The sequence below is a fragment of the Salmo trutta genome, unplaced genomic scaffold (genome assembly GCF_901001165.1).
Source record: "Salmo trutta unplaced genomic scaffold, fSalTru1.1, whole genome shotgun sequence".
Classification (NCBI taxonomy): domain Eukaryota; kingdom Metazoa; phylum Chordata; class Actinopteri; order Salmoniformes; family Salmonidae; genus Salmo; species Salmo trutta.
In genome coordinates, this window is record NW_021822705.1 from 88,509 (window position 1) to 103,591 (window position 15,083).

The window sequence follows — 15,083 nt, forward strand, 5'->3', positions numbered from 1 at the left end:
TGTGGGGGGGCTGGGTGTAGAGGGTGGTGTGGGGGGGCTGGGTGTAGAGGGTGGTGTGGGGGGGCTGGGTGTAGAGGGTGGTGTGGGGGGGCTGGGTGTAGAGGGTGGTGTGGGGGGCTGGGTGTAGAGGGTGGTGTGGGGGGCTGGGTGTAGAGGGTGGTGTGGGGGGGCTGGGTGTAGAGGGTGGTGTGGGGGGCTGGGTGTAGAGGTGGTGTGGGGGGCTGGGTGTAGAGGGTGTGTGGGGGGGCTGGGTGTAGAGGGTGGTGTGGGGGGGGCTGGGTTGTAGAGGGTGGTGTGGGGGGCTGGGTGTAGAGGGTGGTGTGGGGGGGCTGGGTGTAGAGGGTGGTGTGGGGGGGCTGGGTGTAGAGGGTGGTGTGGGGGGCTGGTGTAGAGGGTGGTGTGGGGGGCTGGGTGTAGAGGGTGGTGTGGGGGGGCTGGGTGTAGAGGGTGGTGTGGGGGGCTGGGTGTAGAGGGTGGTGTGGGGGGGCTGGGTGTAAGAGGGTGGTGTGGGGGGGCTGGGTGTAGAGGGTGGTGTGGGGGGCTGGGTGTAGAGGTGGTGTGGGGGGGCTGGGTGTAGAGGGTGGTGTGGGGGGGCTGGGTGTAGAGGGTGGTGTGTGGGGCTGGGTGTAGAGGGTGGTGTGGGGGGGCTGGGTGTAGAGGGGTGGTGTGGGGGGGCTGGGTGTAGAGGGTGGTGTGGGGGCTTGGTGTAGAGGGTGGTGTGGGGGGGTCTGGGTGTAGAGGGTGGTGTGGGGGGCTGGTGTAGAGGGTGGTGTGTGGGGGGCTGGTGTAGAGGGGGTGTGGGGGGCTGGGTGTAGAGGGTGGTGTGGGGGGCTGGGTGTAGAGGGTGGTGTGGGGGGCTGGGTGTAGAGGGTGGTGTGGGGGGCTGGGTGTAGAGGGTGGTGTGGGGGGCTGGGTGTAAAGGGTGGTGTGGGGGGCTGGGTGTAAAGGGTGGTGTGGGGGGCTGGGTGTAGAGGGTGGTGTGGGGGGGCTGGGTGTAGAGGGTGGTGTGGGGGGGCTGGGTGTAGAGGGTGGTGTGGGGGGCTGGGTGTAGAGGGTGGTGTGGGGGGGCTGGGTGTAGAGGGTGGTGTGGGGGGCTGGGTGTAGAGGGTGGTGTGGGGGGGCTGGGTGTAGAGGGTGGTGTGGGGGGGCTGGGTGTAGAGGGTGGTGTGGGGGGCTGGGTGTAGAGGGTGGTGTGGGGGGGCTGGGTGTAGAGGGTGGTGTGGGGGGGCTGGGTGTAGAGGGTGGTGTGGGGGGCTGGGTGTAGTCTTTTTCTCCAGCCCAACAAACCCAGTAGTGTAGCTGACTCGACTAATATAATGATTCATTTAAAGTCTGTGATTAGCTGATTGGTTGAATCAGATGTGTTACTGCTTTGGCTCCCAGAATGCCCTTTAGATGATTGGTTTGTGTTTCCTCCAGGTCTGGACTCTGACCTGTCCACTCTGCTGGTGTGGCTGGCCAAGAACCGATCCATCCGACACCTCTCACTGGGGAAGAACTTCAACAACATCAAGTCCAAGTACGACTGGGGGGGCTAGGCCAGCACTGGGGGGGGCTAGGCCAGCACTGGGGGGGGGGGGCCTAGGCCAGCACTGGGGGGGCTAGGCCAGCACTGGGGGGGGCTAGGCCAGCACTGGGGGGGGCTAGGCCAGCACTGGGGGGGGCTAGGCCAGCACTGGGGGGGGGCTAGGCCAGCACTGGGGGGGGGGGGGGGGGGCTAGGCCAGCGCTGGGGGGGGCTAGGCCAGCGCTAGGGGGGGGTCTAGGCCAGCGCTGGGGGGGGCTAGGCCAGCACTGGGGGGGGGGCTAGGCCAGCACTGGGGGGGGGCTAGGCCAGCGCTGGGGGGGGGGGCTAGGCCCGCGCTGGGGGGGGGCTAGGCCCGCGCTGGGGGGGGCTAGGCCAGCGCTGGGGGGTGGGGGCTAGGCCTGCGCTGGGGGGTGGGGGTGGGCTAGGCCAGCGCTGGGGGGGGGGGGGGGGGCCAGGACCAATATCCTTACTGTCTGGCTGGAGATGGAAGCATTCACACAACACATCCCATACACTTAACATACACACAACACATCCCATACACTTAACAAACACACAACACATCCCATACACTTAACATACACACAACACATCCCATACACTTAACATACACACAACACATCCATACACTTAACAAACACACAACACATCCCATACACTTAACATACACACAACACATCCCATACACTTAACATACACACAACACATCCCATACACTTAACATACACACAACACATCCCATACACTTAACATATACACAACACATCCCATACACTTAACATACACACAACACATCCCATACACTTAACAAACACACAACACATCCCATACACTTAACATACACACAACACATCCCATACACTTAACAAACACACAACACATCCCATACACTTAACAAACACACAACACATCCCATACACTTAACAAACACACAACACATCCCATACACTTAACAAACACACAACACATCACTTAACATACACACAACACATCCCATACACTTAACAAACACACAACACATCCCTTAACATACACACATACGGTTACACACCATTGTAACTCCATATTGTCATTGTTTTAGTCTATAGAAACCTCATTACCGGTTCTCTTTGTTTCTCAGAAATCTGGCCCCTGTGTTGGACAACCTGGTTCATATGATTCAGGAAGAGGAATCGGTGAGTTTTCCATCAGTATGAGTTGAATGTCATTATCAGAGAAACACTTTGTCTTTCCTCGTCAACCAAGGTGGTTTGGTAACACTTCATTCACCTGCAAGGTTTCACAGCAGAAAGTATTACTGTCTGAAACGGATGTGTTGCTGCTGCTGTCTTGGTCCAGGTCTCTCTTGAAAAATACCGTTTTATCTCAACGAGACCAACATGGTTAAAGGTCCAATGCAACCCTTTTTTGTATCTCAATTTCAAATAATTTCTGGGTAAAAAAAATTGTACCTTATTTTGCTTGTTTTCAATTAAAATAGTCAAAAATAATCAAAAATAGCTTCTTAGGAAAGAGCAATTTCTCAAGCAAGAATTTAGCTGAACTGTCTGGGAGTGGTCTGAGTAGGGAGGGAAACTGAAATCTAGCTGTTATTGGCAGAGAGGTTTGGAACGCTCTTTCTAATTGGTCTATTAACTGGTGATGTCACCAGGCAGGCCAAAACTGTTCAAACAGCTCTTACACTAAAAAGGGCATAATCATAATTTACACAATTTCAGTGTTATTCCAACATCATAGTGTGGAAATATATATAAAATACAGGAAAATCACATTTTTAACTGCACTGGGCCTTTATTTAAAGGTTTAATAAATACATTACAGCATGTTTCATCATTCTCTGGATCATTTATGTACATATTACAGTAAATCCCAGCCTCCCTCTGAGTATTATCCCTGTCATTCCTCCCTCAGCCTGGGCTGCCCTGCCTACAGGGGATGGTGTTATTCTGGATCTCTGCAGAGTCACTGTGTCTGGGGTGGAGGGAGAGGGGGTTGGTGGAGGTGGTGGGGTAGAATCACTGTGTCTGGGTGGAGGGAGAGGGGGCTGGTGGTGGTGGAGGTGGTGGTGGTGGTGGTGGGGTAGAATCACTGTGTCTGGGGTGGTAGTGGTGGTGGTGGTGGTGGTGGTGGTGGGGTAGAATCACTGTGTCTGGGGTGGAGGAGGTGGTGGTGGTGGGGTAGAATCACTGTGTCTGGGGTGGTGGTGGTGGTGGTGGTGGTGGTGGTGGTGGTGGGGTAGAATCACTGTGTCTGGGGTGAAGGTGGTGGTAGAGGTGGTGGTGGTGGTGGTGGGGTAGAATCACTGTGTCTGGGGTGGAGGGATGTAACCTCTCTGAATGCTGTGCAGGGCAGAGTGAGGGATGTAACCTCTCTGCTCATCACTACTGAAATTATAACTCTGCTCATCACTACTGAAATTACAACTCTGCTCATCACTACTCAAATTACAACTCTGCTCATCACTACTGAAATTACAACTCTGCTCACCACTACTCAAATTACAACTCTGCTCATCACTACTCAAATTACAACTCTGCTCATCACTACTGAAATTACAACTCTGGTCATCACTACTGAAATTACAACTCTGCTCATCACTACTGAAATTACAACTCTGCTCATCACTACACAAATTACAACTCTGCTCATCACTACTGAAATTACAACTCTGCTCATCACTACTGAAATTACAACTCTGCTCATCACTACTGAAATTACAACTCTGCTCATCACTACTGAAATTACAACTCTGCTCATCACTACTGAAATTACAACTCTGCTCATCACTACTCAAATTACAACTCTGCTCATCACTACTGAAATTACAACTCTGCTCATCACTACTGAAATTACAACTCTGCTCACCACTACTGAAATTACAACTCTGCTCATCACTACTGAAATTACAACTCTGCTCATCACTACTGAAATTACAACTCTGCTCACCACTACTGAAATTACAACTCTGCTCATCACTACTGAAATTACAACTCTGCTCACCACTACTGAAATTACAACTCTGCTCATCACTATGGAAATTACAACTCTGCTCATCACTACGGAAATTACAACTCTGCTCATCACTACTGAAATTACAACTCTGCTCATCACTACTGAAATTACAACTCTGCTCATCACTACTCAAATTACAACTCTGCTCATCACTACTGAAATTACAACTCTGCTCATCACTACTGAAATTACAACTCTGCTCACCACTACTCAAATTACAACTCTGCTCATCACTACTCAAATTACAACATCATCAGGCCTGACGTACCACTCGTGTATGTAGTAAGTAAGTAGTGAAACAAAGTATTATTGAGTAGAACTTGTAAGGTAGTGATGAATACTAAGTTAGCTTTTTTCTCTCTCGTGAGGTTGTGGTGATATACTGCCATCTGGTGGCGACTAGAAGCAATGGCATAATATGAACTATTACAAATTGATGGTCCTTGAAAATAAATATTAGTGATTGAAAAAGTACTTAAGTCCTTGAATTTGACTTGCCACTGTCTGTACGAACCCTGATTTATGGGATAAAAATATACAAGAAAAACGTACATGTATTACAGTGGTGGTTGGTGCCGTTTGAGATGAGGGAGGATGATTTATTTATTTTAACATGGTCTTATTTCTATTACAGCATATTGGATGACTCTCATGTATATTCCATTCACCCAGCTCAATGTAACATTGTTAAGTTTAGGCGACTACATTATACTCGGATTTTCCCTATACCCATCATGAGGTTGCTACAACCTAGTTTATGAATGAGAGTTTACAACATAGGTGCACAGGTGGAGAGAAATTTGAGTAATCAAGGTGACACATTCCGCCTTCAACACTCTTGCCTGCATCTAGCTGATCTAGGGTGTAGTCATTAGTCCAACAGTTGCAAACAAGAGTTTCTATTGGACAAATTCAGTTTATCGGCGTTTCATTTGCTTCCGTTTAAGAATACACCACTGATCACACGCAAACACAGTTCGCTTTCATAGCAGCCACGTACAAGCAGCTCGGTGTATATATAATTCCTTCTTACATCTTTCCACGCGCTCTTCTCCGCTCAACTTTTCCCTTCGCTTGTGGACTTCAGTGCACAACACATCAGCTGTCTGTGACCAGACCCAAAAAAAACATTCCAAGCTAAACCTTCATATCATGACCGCTAACCGCTACACACAGCATACATTGTTGTACGTCATAGTTGGCTAGAAGTACTTGAACTAACGCGTTAGTACAATCATGCAGTAGAGTGTACAGTCAGCAGCAAGCAGTTTACACCGGCGAGTCCCGGTGGCAATATATTTATAAAACCAAAAGCTTACCTTGACTTGGAAGAGTTCCAGTGTTGGATAGCCATAGCCAGCTAGCTAACATAGCATCCCTCTCTGTTTGAGCCGGGTGTTTGAGTAGGCTAAACTAGCTAGCTGCATTCGATGTAAGTAAGTGAAAGTGAAAAAAATATACTATGAAATATACCGAGTGATCTCGCTCTCTCGCTCTCTTGCTTCTCCTTCATTTCGGAAGAAATTAAGTTTGTTCAAAACTGTTAAACTATTGTCTTTCTCTTTGAGTCAACTACTCACCACAATTTATGCACTGCTAACTAGCTGTAGCTTATGCTTTCAGTACTATATTCATTCTCTGATCCTTTGATTGGGTTGACAATATGTCAGTTCATGCTGCAAGAGCTCTGATAGGTTGGAGGACATCCTCCCGAAGTTGTCATAATTGCTGTGTAAGTCTATGGAAGGGGGTGAGAACCATGAGCCTCCTAGGTTTTGTATTGAAGTCAATGTACCCAGAGGAGGACGGAAGCTAGCTGTCCTCCGGCTACACCATGTTGCTACCCTACAGAGTGCTGTTGAGGCTACTGTAGACCTTCATTGCAAAACAGTGTGTTTTAATCAATTATTTGGTGACGTGATTATATTTAGTATAGTTTTATCTAAAAAGGATAACTTTTTGAACGTTTCACTATTTACATTTTTATGAAATTCAGTGAGGATTGTCCTCCCCATCCTCCTCTGAGCAGCCTCCACTGATTAAATATTATTTTACACAGAACAAATTCAAAGATACCTCTGCTCCCACACACCGTCGTCTGAATGAGAGACCTAACGCTACCATGATTATCCATGATCATGGAGGCATCCACATCTATTGGATGGGGCTCCCAATTGGTGCAGCAGGCTAAGGCACTGCATATCAGTGCTACAGACACCCTGGTTCGAATCCAGGCTGTATCACAACCGGCCGTGATTGGGAGTCCCATAGGGCAGCGCACAATTGGCCCAGCATCGCCCGGGTTTGGCTGGGGTAGGCCGTCATTGTAAATAAGAACTTGTTCTTAACTGACTTGCCTGGTTAAATAAAGATAAAACATTTATGTATAAGTGTTCAGAAACATATTCTATTCTTATTTACAATAAAAGTGACTCCAAAATTACATAATACATGATTTACCATTAATTTATGAAAATAATCTGAAATACAACCAAAACAAACTACAAATGCATCCAAATAGTTTGTAGAATCACAAGCTTGATGTAGTCACTGTGTGCTAAGAATATGGGACCAAACACTAAACTTTTGCCAAAATGTTATACACTATTGTCATGGCTGTCTGAAGAATGGGACCAAGGCGCAGCGGGTGTATCGTTCCACATTTTATTAAAACTGTGAAACTATCGAAGACATACAAATAAACTCATAAACAAAACAAACCGTGACGAAGAGGTGCAACATACACTTACTCAAAACAATCTCACACAAAACCTAGTGGGAAAAACAACAACTTAAATATGATCCCCAATTAGAGACAACGATGACCAGGATCATCCCCCCCAAATAAACATCGAAATACAGAAACTAGAACCCCACATAGAAATACAAAACTAGACAAAAAAAAAACCAACATAGAAAAAAGAAACTAGAACCAGCATAGACATAAAAAAACTAGACAAAACCCCCTGTCACGCCCTGACCTACTCTACCATAGAAAATAAAAGCTTTCTATGGTCAGGACGTGACAAATATAGTGAAATTTGTCCAAATACTTATTAAATTGCATTGATTTCTAAATGGTAAAACAGATAGATATGAAAATACCTAAAGATAAAATGTGACATTCTGTACTGTCAACCTCATATAAAACATTTGATCTCAAATCCCCAAATTCTGGAATATAAAGCCAAATGTAACGTTTTAGCGTCACTGTCCAAATGCACACTGTACGTTGGGGAGTGTACATTATAGTGCAGCAGTAGTCTGGATGCCTGGATTTGAACCAGACCAAAGAATCAGTAGTTTAACTCTGAACCAGACAGAACAGAGTCAGTAGTTTAACTCTGAACCAGACAGAACAGAGTCAGTAGTTTATCTCTGAACCAGACAGAACAGAGTCAGTAGTTTATCTCTGAACCAGACAGAACAGAGTCAGTAGTTTATCTCTGAACCAGACAGAACAGAGTCAGTAGTTTATCTCTGAACCAGACAGAACAGAGTCAGTAGTTTAACTCTGAACCAGACAGAACAGTCGGTAGTTTAACTCTGAACCAGACAGAACAGAGTCAGTAGTTTAACTCTGAACCAGACAGAACAGAGTCAGTAGTTTAACTCTGAACCAGACAGAACAGAGTCAGTAGTTTATCTCTGAACCAGACAGAACAGAGTCAGTAGTTTATCTCTGAACCAGACAGAACAGAGTCAGTAGTTTATCTCTGAACCAGACAGAACAGAGTCAGTAGTTTAACTCTGAACCAGACAGAACAGAGTCAGTAGTTGATCTCTGGACCAGACAGAACAGAGTCAGTAGTTGATCTCTGAACCAGACAGAACAGAGTCAGTCGTTTAACTCTGAACCAGACAGAACAGAGTCAGCCGTTTAACTCTGAACCAGACAGAACAGAGTCAGCCGTTTAACTCTGAACCAGACAGAACAGAGTCAGTAGTTTATCTCTGAACCAGACAGAACAGAGTCAGTAGTTTATCTCTGAACCAGACAGAACAGAGTCAGTAGTTTATCTCTGAACCAGACAGAACAGAGTCAGTAGTTTAACTCTGAACCAGACAGAACAGAGTCAGTAGTTTAACTCTGAACCAGACAGAACAGAGTCAGTAGTTTAACTCTGAACCAGACAGAACAGAGTCAGTAGTTTATCTCTGAACCAGACAGAACAGAGTCAGTAGTTTATCTCTGAACCAGACAGAGCAGAGTCAGTAGTTTATCTCTGAACCAGAGTCAGTAGTTTATCTCTGAACCAGAGTCAGTAGTTTATCTCTGAACCAGACAGAACAGAGTCAGTAGTTTAACTCTGAACCAGACAGAATAGAGTCAGCATAACACAGCTTTTGATGTCTGCTCCCCGCTTGTCTCCCCCTCCCCCGTCTCCCCTCGTCTCACTCTCCCCCTCTACCAAACCAGCTGGATACTAAGCTATTCCTCAGTTAGCTGTTTGAACTGTGGCTATAATCTCTCTGGTCAAGGTCTTTTAGTAGTCAGTCAAAACGGACAAAATGGTTTCAAATCTAGTCAATCTACATGCAGCTCCCTGCTGAGCAGAGATGGGATGTGATGGGATGTTTAAAGGCTTGATGTTAGCTTTGACCTCGACGCTGTTCCTCTAAACCTGTCTGCATTTCATCCCAGTTGTAGGCTTTGCATTTGGATATCTGAGGCACCCATTTCATTTATTATGTCCAGGAAAATCCCCGAAAATGTGAAATGTCAGGCAGAAAATAATCCAATGTTAATTGGTATCCGTGCTGAGAGGTGCTGTGTCTGGGGACTTAGTTTAATGAGATCAAAGTTATAGAGATGAAAACTGGAGCTGCCAAGCTGTAAAAAGGTATGAAATTCGGGCCAATAATGTAGTTGCTTTTTGAAGTGAAGAATGTTTCTTACGTTTTACTTTTTTTCTGAGCTCAAAGTCAAGACATCTATCAAAGAGAAAGAGTCTAACAAGAAAAATAACTTTCACTGGGGTTTTTTCACATGGGAGCATAGATTAGCATTGTGGAGACTGAGTCTTATTGGGCCTCCCCTCTGAGCCTGGTTCCGCTCTAGTTTGTCCTGGCCACTGTGCTTTTGTTTCTGCTTGCTCTTTAGGGTTTAGGCTGAGGTTACTGTGAAAGGGTTAGGGTTTAGGCTGAGGTTACTGTATAAGTGTTAGGGTTTAGGCTGGGTTACTGTAAAAGGGTTAGGGTTTAGGCTGAGGTTACTGTATAAGTGTTAGGGTTTAGGCTGAGGTTACTGTATAAGTGTTAGGGTTTAGGCTGAGGTTACTGTATAAGTGTTAGGGTTTAGGCTGAGGTTACTGTATAAGTGTTAGGGTTTAGGCTGAGGTTACTGTATAAGTGTTAGGGTTTAGGCTGAGGTTACTGTATAAGTGTTAGGGTTTAGGCTGGGTTACTGTATAAGTGTTAGGGTTTAGGCTGAGGTTACTGTATAAGTGTTAGGGTTTAGGCTGAGGTTACTGTATAAGTGTTAGGGTTTAGGCTGGGTTACTGTAAAAGGGTTACGGTTTAGGCTGAGGTTACTGTGAAACTGTTAGGGTTTAGGCTGGGTTACTGTGAAAGGGTTAGGGTTTAGGCTGGGTTACTGTGAAAGTGTTAGGGTTAAAAAGGGCTATATAAATAAATGTAATTGATTTATTGAATGAATTTATGAATGATTGAGTATCCCTTGTCCCCCTGCAGCCCCTGACGTCTCTGTCCCTGGCTGACTCTAAGCTGAAGACAGACCTGACCATTGTGCTGAATGCTCTGGGCAGCAACACCAGTCTGACCAGGGTGGATATCAGTGGGAACGCCATGGGAGACATGGGGGCTAAGATGCTGGCCAAGGCCCTGCAGATCAACAGCAAACTAAGGTGAGGAGAGGACTGTCTCAGACACTCTGATGATGGTTTGGTGAGGAGAGGACTGCCTCAGACACTCTGATGATGGTCTGGTGAGGAGAGAACTGCCTCAGACACTCTGATGATGGTTTGGTGAGGAGAGAACTGCCTCAGACACTCTGATGATGGTTTGGTGAGGAGAGGACTGTCTCAGACACTCTGATGATGGTTTGGTGAGGAGAGGACTGTCTCAGACACTCTGATGATGGTTTGGAGAGGAGAGGACTGCCTCAGACACTCTGATGATGGTTTGGAGAGGAGAGGACTGTCTCAGACACTCTGATGATGGTTTGGAGAGGAGAGGACTCCCTCAGACACTCTGATGATGGTTTGGAGAGGAGAGGACTGCCTCAGACACTCTGATGATGGTTTGGAGAGGAGAGGACTGTCAGACACTCTGATGATGGTTTGGAGAGGAGAGGACTGTCAGACACTCTGATGATGGTTTGGAGAGGAGAGGACTGCCTCAGACACTCTGATGATGGTTTGGAGAGGAGAGGACTGTCTCAGACACTCTGATGATGGTTTGGAGAGGAGAGGACTGTCTCAGACACTCTGATGATGGTTTGGAGAGGACTGCCTCAGACACTCTGATGATGGTTTGGAGAGGACTGCCTCAGACACTCTGATGATGGTTTGGTGAGGAGAGGACTGCCTCAGACACTCTGATGATGGTTTGGAGAGGAGAGGACTGTCTCAGACACTCTGATGATGGTTTGGTGAGGAGAGGACTGCCTCAGACACTCTGATGATGGTTTGGAGAGGAGAGGACTGTCTCAGACACTCTGATGATGGTTTGGAGAGGAGAGGACTGTCTCAGACACTCTGATGATGGTTTGGTGAGGAGAGGACTGTCTCAGACACTCTGATGATGGTTTGGAGAGGAGAGGACTGTCTCAGACACTCTGATGATGGTTTGGTGAGGAGAGGAGAGGACTGCCTCCGACACTCTGATGATGGTTTGGAGAGGAGAGGACTGCCTCAGACACTCTGATGATGGTTTGGTGAGGAGAGGACTGTCTCAGACACTGATGATGGTTTGGTGAGGAGAGAACTGCCTCAGACACTCTGATGATGGTTTGGTGAGGAGAGGACTGCCTCAGACACTCTGATGATGGTTTGGTGAGGAGAGGACTGTCTCAGACACTCTGATGATGGTTTGGAGAGGAGAGGACTGTCTCAGACACTCTGATGATGGTTTGGAGAGGAGAGGACTGTCTCAGACACTCTGATGATGGTTTGGAGAGGAGAGGACTGCCTCAGACACTCTGATGATGGTTTGGTGAGGAGAGGACTGTCTCAGACACTCTGATGATGGTTTGGTGAGGAGAGGACTGTCTCAGACACTCTGATGATGGTTTGGAGAGGAGAGGACTGCCTCAGACACTCTGATGATGGTTTGGTGAGGAGAGGACTGTCTCAGACACTCTGATGATGGTTTGGTGAGGAGAGGAGAGGACTGTCTCAGACACTCTGATGATGGTTTGGAGAGGAGAGGACTGTCTCAGACACCCTGATGATGGTTTGGTGAGGAGAGGAGAGGACTGTCTCAGACACTCTGATGATGGTTTGGAGAGGAGAGGACTGCCTCAGACACTCTGATGATGGTTTGGTGAGGAGAGGACTGTCTCAGACACTCTGATGATGGTTTGGTGAGGAGAGGACTGCCTCAGACACTCTGATGATGGTTTGGTGAGGAGAGGACTGCCTCAGACACTCTGATGATGGTTTGGAGAGGAGAGGACTGTCTCAGACACTCTGATGATGGTTTGGTGAGGAGAGGACTGTCTCAGACACTCTGATGATGGTTTGGTGAGGAGAGGAGAGGACTGTCTCAGACACTCTGATGATGGTTTGGAGAGGAGAGGACTGTCTCAGACACTCTGATGATGGTTTGGTGAGGAGAGGACTGCCTCAGACACTCTGATGATGGTTTGGAGAGGAGAGGACTGTCTCAGACACTCTGATGATGGTTTGAATGATGAAATATTTGAGTATTATGAGTAATTGTTTTGAGATGTGCTCTGAAGATTCTCTCAGTCTGTCTCTCTGTTAAAGTGTGTTACTGTAGATACCAGACAGTGGGAGGGTTTGATATGTGATTGATAGATGATTCTGATCTGTTCCACCAGGACGGTGATCTGGGATAAGAACAACATCAGTCCTCAAGGTCTCCAGGATGTAGCAGCTGCTCTGGAGAAGTGAGTAGCAATTGTGTGTGTGTGTGTGTGTGTGTGTGTGTGTGTGTGTGTGTGTGTGTACTGTAACAGGGAGGAAGGATGTAGCAGACATATGAGGATGTCTCGAGGAGGGGAGTAGGGGATGGGAGAGGAGGGGAAAGGAGAGCCTCTGGAAAGAGATGGCAGAGATGGATCTCCTGGGTGGGGACCAATGGAGATCTAGCTAGTACTGTAGTGAATATGACCAGAGGACCAATGGGGATCTAGCTAGTACTGTAGTGAATATGACCAGAAACACAACCAGAGGACCAATGGAGATCTAGCTAGTACTGTAGTGAATATGACCAGAAACACAACCAGAGGACATATTTCTTATTTTTACTAGGCAAGTCAGTTAAGAACAAATTATTATTTACAATGACGGCCTACCGGGGAACAGTTTGTTAACTGCCTTGTTCAGGGCAGAACGACAGATTTTTACCTTGTCAGCTCGGGGATTCGATCAAGCAACCTTTCGGTTACTGGCCCAACGCTCTAACCACTAGGCTACCTGCCGTCCCTACACTCTAACCACTAGGCTACCTGCCGTCCCTACACTCTAACCACTAGGCTACCTGCCGTCCCTACACTCTAACCACTAGGCTACCTGCCGTCCCTACACTCTAACCACTAGGCTACCTGCCGCCCCTACACTCTAACCACTAGTCTACCTGCCGTCCCTACACTCTAACCACTAGGCTACCTGCCGCCCCTACACTCTAACCACTAGGCTACCTGCCGTCCCTACACTCTAACCACTAGGCTACCTGCCGTCCCTACACTCTAACCACTAGGCTACCTGCCGCCCCTACACTCTAACCACTAGTCTACCTGCCGTCCCTACACTCTAACCACTAGTCTACCTGCCTGCCCCTACACTCTAACCACTAGTCTACCTGCCTGTCCCTACACTCTAACCACTAGGCTACCTGCCGCCCCTACACTCTAACCACTAGGCTACCTGCCCGTCCCTACACTCTAACCACTAGTCTACCTGCCGTCCCTACACTCTAACCACTAGGCTACCTGCCGTCCCTACACTCTAACCACTAGGCTACCTGCCGTCCCTACACTCTAACCACTAGGCTACCTGCCGCCCCTACACTCTAACCACTAGGCTACCTGCCGCCCCTACACTCTAACCACTAGGCTACCTGCCGCCCCTACACTCTAACCACTAGTCTACCTGCCGTCCCTACACTCTAACCACTAGGCTACCTGCCTGCCCCTACACTCTAACCACTAGGCTACCTGCCGCCCCTACACTCTAACCACTAGGCTACCTGCCATCCCTACACTCTAACCACTAGTCTACCTGCCTGCCCCTACACTCTAACCACTAGTCTACCTGCCTGCCCCTACACTCTAACCACTAGTCTACCTGCCTGTCCCTACACTCTAACCACTAGACTACCTGCCGCCCCTACGCTCTAACCACTAGGCTACCTGTCCCTACACTCTAACCACTAGGCTACCTGTCCCTACACTCTAACCACTAGGCTACCTGCCGTCCCTACACTCTAACCACTAGTCTACCTGCCTGCCCCTACACTCTAACCACTAGTCTACCTGCCGTCCCTACACTCTAACCACTAGTCTACCTGCCTGCCCCTACACTCTAACCACTAGTCTACCTGCCGTCCCTACACTCTAAACACTAGGCTACCTGCCGTCCCTCCACTCTAACCACTAGGCTACCTGCCTGCCCCTACACTCTAACCACTAGTCTACCTGCCGCCCCTACACTCTAACCACTAGGCTACCTGCCGTCCCTACACTCTAACCACTAGTCTACCTGCCGCCCCTACACTCTAACCACTAGTCTACCTGCCGTCCCTACACTCTAACCACTAGGCTACCTGCCGCCCCTACACTCTAACCACTAGGCTACCTGCCGTCCCTACACTCTAACCACTAGGTTACCTGCCGCCCCTACACTCTAACCACTAGTCTACCTGCCGTCCCTACACTCTAACCACTAGGCTACCTGCCGTCCCTACACTCTAACCACTAGTCTACCTGCCGTCCCTACACTCTAACCACTAGGCTACCTGCCGTCCCTACACTCTAACCACTAGTCTACCTGCCGTCCCTACACTCTAACCACTAGGTTACCTGCCGTCCCTACACTCTAACCACTAGGCTACTTGCCGCCCCTACACTCTAACCACTAGACTACCTGCCGCCCCTACACTCTAACCACTAGGCTACCTGCCGCCCCTACACTCTAACCACTAGTCTACCTGCCGCCCCTACACTCTAACCACTAGTCTACCTGCCGCCCCTACACTCTAACCACTAGTCTACCTGCCGTCCCTACACTCTAACCACTAGTCTACCTGCCGTCCCTCCACTCTAACCACTAGTCTACCTGCCGCCCCTACACTCTAACCACTAGTCTACCTGCCGTCCCTACACTCTAACCACTAGG

The 15,083-nt window shown here is 48.1% G+C and overlaps 1 protein-coding gene across 2 annotated transcripts in view; it reads left to right on the forward strand.

The window, feature by feature from the left end:
• The window catches only part of LOC115183922 (F-actin-uncapping protein LRRC16A), a gene marked incomplete at its 5' end in the record, with an annotated part of 152,199 nt that overhangs the window by 81,293 nt on the left and 55,823 nt on the right, over positions 1-15,083 (forward strand). For both annotated transcript variants that reach the window (XM_029744898.1, XM_029744899.1), the window contains 4 exon segments: positions 1,420-1,519; positions 2,648-2,702; positions 10,234-10,406; positions 12,566-12,634. In XM_029744898.1, the coding sequence (XP_029600758.1) occupies positions 1,420-1,519; positions 2,648-2,702; positions 10,234-10,406; positions 12,566-12,634 (397 nt within the window).